Genomic DNA, 12298 nt, shown 5'->3' with positions numbered 1-12298 from the left:
CTCTCACCCAGGCTGGAGTGCAATGGCACGATCTCAGCACACTGCAACTTCCACCTCCTGAGTTCAAGTGATTCTTCTGCCTCAGCCTCCCAAGTAGCAGGATTACAGGCACCCGCCATCATGTCCGGCTAATTTTTGTATTTTTGTAGAGGTGGGGTTTCACCATGTTGGCCAGGCTGGTCTTGAACTCCTGACCTCAGGTGATCTGCCTGCCTTGGCCTCCCAAAGTGCTGGGATTACAGGCGTGAGGCACCACGCCGGGCCAAGTTTACCATTTTTTAAACAGGAGGAGGAAGGAAAAATCTTATACCTGAGGGGACACTGGAGCAACATCCTAGTGATGGGGAGCAAGACACTGCTTCTCTCAGAAAGTTCACGGGAACCAGGGGGAAGAGGGTGTGGAGAGACCCTGAGGTGCACCTGTGCTTGGGGCATCAGAGACACCTCGAGGAGCTGGTGTGGCCAGAGTGGTGTGGGAGGTAGAGGGAGAGGAGGACATGGCCCCAGTGCATCACAAGGCCACACCACAAGGCCTCAGGGAGGGTGAGAGGGTTCTGAGTATGATCTGAGCGAGGTCTGAAAGGGGGTCCCAGAAGTATCTGTGCACAGAGTGTCTTTGGGTGTGACTGGGTGGGTATCTGTGTGCTCACCGCAGGGCCTGGGTAGGTGCTGGCTTCACAGTTCTCCCTCCAGGACATGTTGAGGCTGCGGACAAACTCCGGGTAGAAGGGGTGGGACGTGTTGAACATGGAGAAGCCCAGGATGTTGGAGGAGTCCTCCACAATACCGTCCAGATGCAGGATGGGGAAGTCCTGGGACCAGGAAGAGGTGGTGAGGCCTAGGGCCAAGACCTAAGTGGGACAGCTGTGGTGGGAGGGAAGTGGGGGCAGAGAGGGGCCAGAAGGTCTACGCACCATGGTGGTGAGGATGTACTTGTAAAACGCTGAGGTCATTCCCAGTTCTGAGGCCTGGAAAACACAGGGAGGCAAAGAGGCAGAGTGAGAGACAGAGACCCACAGGCAGAGATGGGGAGGACTCAAGAGAGGAAGAGAGATTTAGAGACAGACCTGGTGAGAAGACATCCCCTGGGAAACACAGTAAAGTTAGAAACGCTCAGAGATAGACAGACAGGGAGGAGGAGACAAGTGGAGGCAGAGGGAGGCCTTAGTCCCTGGTGTCCTGCCATGCTGACTGCTGTCCCAGGTGGGATGGAGATTTTGCTAGAGGAGAGAATAGGGTCCCCAAATGCCCCCGTCTCTCATGAAGGCACTTACAAGATTTCCTTCTGGAGATAGGTAAGAAGTCTCAGAAATAGGGCAGGAAGGGGAATTATTATTTTTATAAAGATAGGATCTTGCTCTGTCACTCAGGCTGGAGTACAGTGGTGGGATCATAGCTCACTGAAACTTTGACCTCTCAGGCTCAAGTGATACTCCCACCTCAGCTCCTGAGTACCTGGAATCATAGGCATGCACCAGAATGCCCAGCTAATTAAAAAAAAAAATTTTTTTTTTTTTTTTGTGGAGATGGGGTCTTGCTATGGTCCCAAGCTCCTGGCCTCAAGCAATCCTCCTGCCTTGGCCTCCCATCATGCTGGGATTACAGATGTGAGCCACCAGGCCCAGCGGAGAGGAGAGCATTAATTTTAAGCCCTACACTCTCCAAAAGCCAAGGTTGGGCTGCTAATGTGTAGGGCTCAGCCCAGGCATAAGGTCAGAAAATCGATTCCCTGCAATATTTAAGAGTGCTTTGCAATAATAGCAGCCAGTTTGAATGTCAAGATTCATTCTTGAGCCCCTTTTCTCATAGTCCTCAAGGAAAACAAAGCTGGAAAAATTCTTCCTGCCAGAAGCACCCAAGTCTGTCCCCCCACGAGAATTATAAAATTAAAGGGCACCAGCTTGCATTTCCTGGGTGGCAGGAGTTGGGCTCTCATCACGTGGGTGTCAGGGAAGGGCAGGCTTGGAAAGGGAACAGACAACTGTTCACACGGCTGGCACAGGAGGGGACAGGATCCCAGCCCAGGCCTGCCTGGCTCCCAAACCTGAAACCTGTTCCTTAAGTCATCCTATCTCAAGAACCCAGTGGATTCTGTTCACACTTCCTGTGGGCTACCGTCAGCAGTGATATATGGGTTTTTTGTTTTTGTTTTTGTTTTTGTTTTTGAGACCAACTCTTGCTCTGTCACCCAGGCTAGAGTCCAGTGGTGCAATCTCAGCTCACTGCAACCTCCACCTCTCGGGTTCAAGTGATTCTCCTGCCTCAGCTTCCTGAGTAGCTAGAACTACAGGCACCTGCCACCATGCCCGGCTAATTTTTTTGTATTTTTAGTAGAGATAGGGTTTCACTGTGTTACCCAGGATGATCTCGATCTCCTGACCTCATGATCTGCCTGCCTCGGACTCCCAAAGTGCTGGGATTATAGGCATGAGCCACTGCACCTGGCTGACATATGGTTTTAATTTAAAAACAAAAAAAAGTAGAGAAAAATAAATAATACAAATTTGGTTACTGGCCGGGTGCGGTGGCTCACGCCTGTAATTCCAGCACTTTGGGAGGCCAAAGCAGGCAGATCATTAGGTTACTAGGAGTTCAAGACCATCCTGGCCAATATGGTGAAACCCCATCTCTACTAAAATACAAAAATTAGCCAGGTGTGGTGGCAGGTGCCTATAGTTCCAGCTACTTGGGAGGCTGATGCAGGAGAATCGCTTGAACCCAGGAGACGGAGGTTGCAGTGAGCTGAGATTTCACCACTGCACTCCAGCCTGGGTGACAAAGCAAGACTCCGTCTCAAAAAAAAAAAAAAAAGAAAAAGAGAAAGAAAAAAAATACATGCAAAAACACCTTAACACACAGCTCAATAAAAAATGTTTAAAAATCCTTCAGTGCTACGATGTAGCCAGATCTGACTCTGGGCCAGGCACTGCCCTACATACTTTACTTGCCACTCACTCATTATCCTCACAACCCACTGAACAGGGACTATACACAGGCAGATGGGGTGACTGCCCAGGACCACACAACCAGGAAGCAGGCGGGCTGAGAAACAAACTTTACAATTATCCTCTTCATGGAAGAAGAAGGTCTTGAAGCCCCCTTTTGACTCCTGAGGCCCATGGGCATTGGGTGACTTGCTCAGTCGCCCCAAGTTTCTGGCCCTAGTCCTTTGGGAAATTAGAGGTAGGGGGCTCACCTTACGGAGGATGAGGTGGGAGATGGAGGCGTTGGCATCGATGATGATGGTGGACACCTTGTCATCACGGATCTCCTTGAGCAGTGGCGTGGGGTCCCGGCTGTCGTCCAGCATCCTCACTGACAGCGTCTCCTTGGAGATGAGGAAGCCACGCACCAGTTCCTCCAATCGCAGCAGGCCTGAGGGAGGGGTAGGGCCTTGGGTTGGAGCCCTTCCAGGTACCCAGGCATGGCATAGACACTCACTCTTCCTCAACATGGGGCAGCTGGGCAGAGGACTGGAGGGTGTGCAAGGACATGGGGCAGCTGGGTCCCATGGGGTATGGGCTTGGGGACTCCAAGCCTGGGCCCTCCCCAATTAAAATCCCAACCTAGACCTCTTCCTAGAACTCCAGATTCCTATCTCTGCCACCTCCCTCACTGGGGTGTCTGACAGGCATCTCATGCTTAATCTCCTTGCTCAACCACCACGGCTTTCCCGTGTTGGTGAACAGCATCTCCAGTGTGCCAGTCGCTCAGGCCAAAACTCTGGCTTCCTCTCTTTCACACCCAATCCATCAAGGCCCTACCTTCCAAACACATCAGATTCCCCCACCCCATGCCACTGTCACCACCCTGCCCTGAGCCACCACCAATTCCTGCCTGCTGCAATCCCCAAGCCTGCTCCTGAGTCTGTTCCGTACACAGCAGCCAGAATGATGCGGGTCAGATGTGCTCCTCCTCTGCCCCAAACCCTCGAATGACTTCTCAGTTCAGTCAGAGTCCTTGAGACCGAAGTCCTCACAGCCTCCAAGGCCCCACACAATCTGCCCACCTCACCCCCTTGTTACTGTCCAGACTGCAGGAGTTCAAGACCAGCCTGGCCAACATAGTGAGACACCATCTCTTTAAAAAAAAAAAAAAGGTGCTTGTTGAGCATGTGCTCTGAGCCAGGCTCTGCTCTTGGTATTGGGGGTCAGCCGTGAGTGAAGTAGACCGGGTACAGGATGAGGAGATGAGTGGGGCAACAAACACCGCAAATAAGTGCATTACACGGTTAGAAGTAATGAGTTCTATGTTAAAGCAGAAGTGAGTTATGAAGACTGGGAGTCTAGTGTGGGTGTGGGGTACAACTTTAAATGAAATGGTGGGCGGGGGCCTCACTGAGACACTAGAGTACAGACTGATCTCTAATAGCCTAATACTAAGAGCCGGGCCTGGCACAGAGCAGCTGCTCAATAAACACCTTTTTTTTTTTTTTAAACCACCCAGCCCACAGCCCTTCCTCTCCCCACCACTCACTCTCTGGGCTTGAGCCACACTGCCTCCTTGCTGTTCTGCACACACCACAGTCTTGCTCCTGTCCTGCGGCCTTCATGTTGGCTGTCCCCTTGGCCTGGAACCCTCTTCTTTCACATCCTCACATGGCTCCCTCCTTCCCCTCCTCCAGGTCTCTACTCCAACGTCACCTTCTCAATGAGGCCCTCGCCCACCATTTCATTTAAAGTTGCACCCACGCCCACACCCTTCTTCATAAGTCATTTCTACTTTTCCATAGAACTCACTATTTCTAACCATGTAATACACGTATTTGTGGTGTTTTTTGCCCAAGTCCTCTCATCAGAATGTACTTGGACTACTTCACCCACGGCTGACCCCTAATACCAAGAGCAGCGCCTGGCACAGAGCAGGTGCTCAATACATTTTTTTTAAGAGATGAGGTCTCACTGTGTTGCCCAGGCTGGTCTTGAACTCCTGGCCTCAAGCCATCCTCCCACCTTGGCCTCCCAAAGTGCTGGGATTATAGGCGTGAGCCACCACGCCTGGCCCAGTAAATACTTCTTGAAGGAGGAATTCCTTCTAGAAGCTATGGAGCACAGTCCCTCCCTGCCTCAAGCTCCATACCCACAAATCCACCAGTCTACCAGACATCTCACATGAATGTCTCAAAGACACACCATGCCCAACATGTGCCCCGATGAATAGTGTTCCTCCTCGGCAGAGGCCTCACACCATCCCTAGCCCCACCCTCTTCTTTCCGTCACTGCCTCTCACATCACCCTGGCCCCCTCATTCCAACTGCCACCACCTGGGCCCAGACCAGTGTTGCCTCTCCCTGCCTTTCGCTTGTCTCCTTGCCACCCCTCTTGTCACTCTCCAGCCTGTTCTCTACACTGCAGCCTAAGCGCTCTTCCTAGAACACGAATCTGACCCTGTCCCCTCGCGCTGCCCTGCATGGGGACCTCCTATGGCTCCCATCATCTCTTGCTTCGTTGTTCCCATATTTTAGCCACTGGGAGCATCTGTAAGCCTCTTGAAGGGCCGTGCTCCCTGGGCCCTCTACCTCTGCCCTTGCCACACTCTGCTTAGAACCTGCTCCCTCTTTCTTCCCACACCCTTCAGGTTCAGCTTGGATGTCTCTTTCTCATAGGCACAGGCTCTGAACCTCCCAGATGGATTAGGATCCCTCCTATGTGATACCAGAGGCTCCACATGCCTCTTGGCAGCACATGTACCACTCTGTATCACAACAGCTCAATGACCAATGACCTCCACTAGAACCGGAGTTCCAAGCACCCAGGGACCACGCCCAGGGCCTAGCAGAGGGCCTTGACATGACAGGTGCTTAGTCACCATCTGGGGAATAAATGGATCTCTTTGGGGAGAGAAGGGGTCTGTGGAACCAGAGGCCTCAGTTTCTGAAGACGGGAGAAGAGCCTGGTGTCTGGGTGCCTCAGGGTTCTAACTAGCGGGCTGTGAACCACTGTGTGGGACACCAGATCTCTTGGGAAGGGGTGTCTGGGGAACAGAAAACAAAACATCCAGTTCTCCCTCACACTCAGCCTTGGCGCAGATAAGGCTGGCCGAGGGGTAGTTGAAGGACTTGAGGATTCGGGAGACTGCCAAGCTGACGTCCTCGTTACTGGGGTACAGGCTGACAGATGCGAAGCGAAGGTACTGAAGGCGGGGTGTCTCCTCAGGACCCACCTTGATGTGGGGGATCTGGACAGAGAGGAAACTTTGGCCTCCATCCTGCTTCTCCGCCCAGCCCTTGCCTCCCAGGGACCTACTCCCCGCAAAACCCCGGGCCCATGCTCCCCACCTCACCTCCTTCTCTCCACAGATATGGCTCACGGTGGAGGCAGATGCTGGGCTGGAGGAGGGCCCGAGGACAGACACAACCCCTTTGGGCAAGATCTGACACACTGCAAGGGAAGGGGAAGAGACCACAGAGTCAGGGACCCCCGCCTCCTCTACTTCCCCATCTCTCAGGGAGCCCTCATGGCCCAGGAGAGGATCAGACACTGGCAACTGCCTGATCCTCTTCTGCCATCCGGGACCCAGAAGGACCGTCTCTGACCCCACCCAATAAGTGAACATGAGGGGGCATGAGACAGAGAGAGATGAGGACACAGCAACAGAGGGACAGGTCAGGCCAAGGGAGATCAAAGGAAGGGATAAAGAGAAAGAGACACCAGGGGCCTCCTCTGCCTGCAAAGCCTGTGCCTAGTCCCTCAGCCACTGTTGTTCTCAACCTTTTCAGCCATGCCACAATCCACGGTGCACTCACTACGTCCTCCCCTGACCCCGCAGCCCAGGTCCCCTGGAGCCTCCCCATACTCCAAACACCACTCTCCTGCTTTACCTACTTCCTCCTCTTTCTTCTGCTCTCTTCCTTCTTAGACACATGTGTGTCTCAAGACTGGGAGGTGGAAAGCTGCTGTTTTTGCTCGCCCAGTGCCTGTTTTCATGGCAGAACCCTAACTTCTCCTGGGGGAACTATCCCTACCCTTCAGTACAGTGTTCCCAGGATTGACTGGCACCTGATGCAGGCCTTCGGGAGTCCTCCATTCTTCTAGCCATGGCAGCTGATTCAGAGATACGTATGGGCGCAAATCAGACCATGAAGCACCTTCCCCAGGTCTTTTGCTACAATTATCACTCGGTTTGCTAAACTGGTGAGATGTAAGCTTGGTGCTGCTGGGGCCATCTCACCACCAGTTAAGAGAGCATTTCTGGGACGGGCGCGGTGGCTCAAGCCTGTAATCCCAGCACTTTGGGAGGCCGAGACGGGCGGATCACGAGGTCAGGAGATCGAGACCACCCTGGCTAACACAGTGAAACCCCGTCTCTACTAAAAATACAAAAACTAGCCGGGCGAGGTGGCGGGCGCCTGTAGTCCCAGCTACTCGGGAGGCTGAGGCAGGAGAATGGCGTAAACCCGGGAGGCGGAGCTTGCAGTGAGCTGAGATCCGGCCACTGCACTCCAGTCCGGGCGACAGAGCGAGACTCCGCCTCAAAAAAAAAAAAAAAAAAAAGAGAGCATTTCTGAAAATGAAGCCAACTCAGAGGAAAGCAGGCCTCAAAGGTAAAGACACAGAGAGATTCTCCAGGATGTCATTTGAATACCTGAATCCAGCCATGCCTGAAACAATCCTAGGCCATCGTTTGAACACCTGGATTCAACCATGCCTGAAATTTGTCCGTAGGTCCTTTAGCGACATGAGCTAATATGTTCTCTTGTTTCCTTAAACCAGGCTGAGTTTGGTTTCTGCCACCTCTAACTAAAGGCGTCATAACTGAACACCTCATTTCTTCCAAATTGGCTCCTTCTGGACCTTCCACACTGGTGAGGGCTCCACCATCCACACAGACCAGATGCCTGGAAATGGTCCTTGCCTTCAATCTCTCTCCTGACAGCCAATTAGTCACCATGTCCTGTCTCTTCTTTGTCCTCAAATATCTCACATCTGTCCCCTTCTCTTCAACCCCTTGGCCCCTGCCCTAGTTTAGGACTCTCAACTCAGACATATACCAGAGTTCTCACTCATCACCCAAATCCAGCCTCCAGATTCTCTTTCCAGAAGCCTTGCTCCCTGGTATAGACCTGTCAATGGCTTCTCAGTGCTTGTGGGTGAAGGCGGCATCTTTCACCCCAGCACTGTAGCCTCCTTGAGCCGGCCTGACAGCCTGCACAGCCTCGCTTCCTACTGCCCTGTCACACTTAGCTCTGAAGTCTCTCACAATCTCTCCAAATATGTCCTGAATCCAGGTGGATTCAGAATGGGCTCAACCCCACACACCCTCATTCCTTGGCTCCAAATATTTCCCCCTGCTCCCACCCTGATCCCCACCCCATCTCCAGACTCTAGGCACATGCCTGGAATGCCATCTGCCTCCTCACCCTCCATCCCAGCTTCTCCCAAATTGTACTCTGTGCCACACCAGCCAAAAAAGCCTGTGAAACGCCATACCCCATTCTCCCTCTTAGTGATCTGAAACATGCAGTAACACCATAAAGCCTCTGATAAGGCCTGCAGGAAAGAAACCTGTCTAAAACATATTTTAAGGCAGCATCTCCCGAAGGTCTAACTGCAGCACATCTGTTCAAGTGACACCTTCAAACATTCAGCCCATCAGTATTCCATAGACACTTCCACACCCCCGTCATGTGGCCAGCCGTGCTTGGAGCCATGCCACTCCTTCTATATCCTGTTCACCTTTCAGAGCCCAGCTTCAGACTAGCTTTCTCCAGAATGCCTTTGCTGACCCTCGCGCAAGCCTCCTGCCCTCCATGCCTGGGGCTTGTTATTAAGCTCTGGGGGCTAACAAGCATCCCCAGCCAGCTGGGATGACAGGGCTTATCTTTCCAATGCCACCCTGCGCTCCTCCAGAGCAGACCTGGGGCTTATGCTCTCCCTCTTTTCCAACCTCCAGGTCCAGCAGCAGCCATGTCTGGGAAGAAGGCAGAGACAAACACAAAGGAAGGGGGAAGATGGAGCTAGAAGAGGACAAGGCCAGGCCAGAAGCCAGGGGCAAAGGGATGGACTGAGGGCCACCAGCCTGCCCTGCCTCACCCCATGCCCCCAAGGCCCCGCTCACTGGTGTCCGTGGTCTCGTACTGGCTGTCCCGCTGCAGCTCAAAGATGTCTACTTCCACTCGGGCCTTGGCTGGGACCTCGATGATCCCGTTGATCTGCTCCCGGGCCAGGGCTAAGGCCAGACGCTCACCGCGGCCACACACTGTCTGATCATCCAGGATTGCAGCTGAGGGGACACAGGAGTTGGGGACCAGACTCCTGAGTCATGAGGAAGGAGGGGGCTGGGGTCTTGGACTCCTGGGCTCTAGGGTGAGGTGGGTGTAGGAACCAGGGGTCTAGACACCTGGATCTGAGGTTGGTGGGAGCTAGGGGTCTGGACTCCTGGGTCCTGGGGGAAGGAGGAACTGGAGGCTGGGACTCCTTGCTGCTGAAAAGAGTTGAGACCCAGGTCCTGAGGGACTGGCATGCATGGGTCCCCAGAGGAGCCCCAGGGCCTGACGGGAGGGTCTCTGAGGACACAGGTGCAGGGTGCGGGAGTGCCTCACCCATGCGCAGTGATGAGAGCACCTGGCAGCTGGGGCTGGCGAAGGCAACAATCAGCAGCAGCAGCAGCTCAGCCGGCATCTTCCTCCCCTCCTCATGGGGACGCAGCTGCCGCGGCCCCCACTCGCCACCTACAGGGAGACCCCCCAGCCCAGGGGGAGATTACTATGTGGTGGGATGGAACCCCTTGGAGGCCTGCTGGATGGGGTGATCACAGAAGCCTTGGGGACATTGTTGGCAAGCAGTTCACAGCTCTGCAGAGCCCTGCTCTGTTTAGAAGCTTGCAATACTGAGGGCATTGCGAGAAGGGAAGCTCAGTTCAGAGGGGAGAGAGGAGGTCACAGTGCTCAGGTGCTGAGTGGGACAGGCTGCAAGAGAGAGGATGGGCACAGCTACTAAAACAGGAGGGAGGCGTGTGAGGTTCTCAGGTAGGAGTGAATTCCTGGGACCAGCCCCACCCTAATAGGAAACCAGGAAGTACCACCCCCCACCCAGTCCCGCCCCTGTCTCTGGGCAGGCAGCCGTTACTAGGCAACAGAAACCGGCTGGAGAGGATGCGGTGGTTGCTAGGCAACCCCATCCCAGGCCTCACTTGCCACTTTCCTGACGTCCCTGGTTCCCACAATCCCATGGGGAGAGAGGCCTGGACATCCGAGGTCTGGAGGGGAGAGTATCCAGGAGTTAAGAAACTTCGGGAGAGATGGAGAGATGGAGAAAAGAGAGAGAGGCACACACGGAGCCCCATAGATGAATGGACCTAGAGCAGTAAAAGAGCTAAAAAATAAATAAATAAATAAAAAAGCAAAGAGAGAAAAGGGAGGAAACAGAGAAAGTGAAAGAGAGGCTTAGAGAAGGGAAGGACAGAGATTCAGAAAAGGAGAAAGGACAAAATAAATAGAAATACAAGGGAAGAGAAAGGCAAGACAATAGGAAAATGGGGGTAGAAATGGAGAGAAAAGAAGAGAGTTACAGGGAGCTAGGAAGAGGACAAGGAGGGAGAAAGAGGGGAAAGACAGGAGGATGAGGAGGCAAGATAAAGAAAGGACAGAGCAGGGAGAGGAAGAGAGAGGGACAGGCTGGAGAGGTGGAAACCAAGTCACAGGTGAGACACAGGAAGACGGAGACAGAGGATGGAGAAAAGATATCAACCGACCTGGATACAAACAAGAAGAGCTGGAAGGGAGGAGCCAGTAAGGCAGGGAGTGAGCTGCCTGCCAGAAGTTGGTGCCAAACCGCTGCCCCCCACCCTGCTGGGGAGCAGAAGTAAAGGGGTAGATGGTACATCTTTGCTCTTCACAACTCTCCACTTCTAAGGAGTCAGGGATTCCTCTAGGCACCCTGGCCTTCTGCAGGGTAACCACAGGGCAAGGAGTTTGGCCAGACGCACAGCTCCGCTCCCCCTGGCTAAGGGCTGTGCCCCAAGGGGGATGCTTGGGTTTCCATGGAGTGAGGTTACCGTGGGGGGCCCAGAATGCTGTGAGGTGGGCCTGGACACCGGACCCCACTCAGTCCCCATGGAAGGACAGCTTGAGCTGGTGAAACTGGAATGAGAACTTCGAGGGAAGGATAGAGGCATAAGTCCTTCTGACCATCTCAAGTGGCCTGGAAAATCCAGGCCAGGGATCAGTCTCAGCTCTGCCCCAGACTCACTGCATGATCTTGAGCAAGTCACCGCCCTCTGGGCCTCTGAGAAGGAGAGAGTGCCGAGTGGGAAGGCATGCTGGACAGGCTGGGGACTGCAAACTATAATGTGGATTACGGTGAAGGCTTGTCAAGGATGGAGGCTCAAGGGATGCTGGGAGACTGGGAAGGAGCACTCACAGTGGGAGGAGTGTGAAGGGCGGGGCTAGGAGAGAGGCAGGAGGGGAGTGGGTCATCCTGAGACACCAGGGACTCCTGAAGAAAATCAGGGAGCAGAGGACAAAGGACAGAAAGACTGAGGGAGAGATGGGGCAGAAGGACAGGAACCCACAGGTGGCAGCCAAAGGTGGGAGTGGACAGAGAAAAAGACTATACGACAGGGTTGAGGGGCAGCAGGTGGACACAGATACACACAGAAAGACAGCCCAAGAGGTAGGAACTGAGGCTAAGTGAGAGAGCAAGAGACAGACATGGCCTAGAAACGAGACATCAAAGGAGATACAGACGGGGCAGGCAGGGTGTCAGGCAGGCCCAGGACTCATAGCCCCAGAGACTGGGCAAAGCCAGATAAAGGTCAAAACCCAGCAGAGAGCTGAGCAACAGTGGGCACAGGAGAGACATCAGCAAAGGTGAGAGGCAAGGAGGGCCAACAAAGGCACACGGGGTGAGGGAGAAGGCAAAGGGAGATAAAGAAATAGCAGCAGGTACAAGACTTGGGAGAAGGAGAGAAACGGCCAAACTCCGCAAAGAGAGATGGCCAGTCGGAAAGAGAGACAGTATGTTACAGCTGCACAGCAGGCCCATAGAAGAGGAAGGGGCAAGCAGGAAAAGCAACTGGGAGACAGAAAGGGGGAGTCAGGGAGAGAAACAGAGGTGGGGAGATGGAGTGAGTGCACTAGAAGGGCACAGTCAGGGACAGGGCAAGTGCCTGCAGGAGGGGCTAGACCCACACAGAGGCACAGCCACACCAAGACACTCAGGAAAGCCGTGCGGGGGAGCAGGAGATCCCGGGGCCCAAAAGCCCCCAGATACGGAGAGAAAAGGGAGCAGAAAGGCCACGTGAGGTAACACAGAAGTGGGGAGAGAGAATGGGAGTGGAAAGAGTTAGACCAGCCAGG

General features: G+C 53.8%; 1 protein-coding gene across 5 annotated transcripts in view; it reads right to left on the bottom strand.

Moving 5' to 3' along the window:
* The window catches only part of GRIK5 (glutamate ionotropic receptor kainate type subunit 5), an 82265-nt gene that overhangs the window by 62566 nt on the left and 7401 nt on the right, over positions 1 to 12298 (bottom strand). For 4 of the 5 annotated variants that reach the window (XM_033198110.1, XM_033198105.1, XM_033198120.1 and 1 more), the window contains exons 2-8: positions 9542 to 9670; positions 9058 to 9222; positions 6283 to 6380; positions 6012 to 6177; positions 3197 to 3375; positions 915 to 968; positions 651 to 812 (exon numbers count right to left, since the gene is read on the bottom strand). In XM_033198110.1, the coding sequence (XP_033054001.1) occupies positions 651 to 812; positions 915 to 968; positions 3197 to 3375; positions 6012 to 6177; positions 6283 to 6380; positions 9058 to 9222; positions 9542 to 9620 (903 nt within the window). In that variant the 5' untranslated portion in view covers positions 9621 to 9670. Of the gene's footprint in view, positions 1 to 650; positions 813 to 914; positions 969 to 3196; positions 3376 to 6011; positions 6178 to 6282; positions 6381 to 9057; positions 9223 to 9541; positions 9671 to 12298 lie in introns of those variants that run through there. The other variant, XM_033198140.1, reaches the window with a different exon arrangement.

This window comes from Trachypithecus francoisi, unplaced genomic scaffold (assembly GCF_009764315.1).
Source record: "Trachypithecus francoisi isolate TF-2019V2 unplaced genomic scaffold, Tfra_2.0 Contig01705, whole genome shotgun sequence".
Classification (NCBI taxonomy): Eukaryota; Metazoa; Chordata; class Mammalia; order Primates; family Cercopithecidae; genus Trachypithecus; species Trachypithecus francoisi.
The sequence above is the reverse complement of the archived record's forward strand: the minus strand, read 5'-3'. Positions and strand labels throughout refer to the sequence as shown.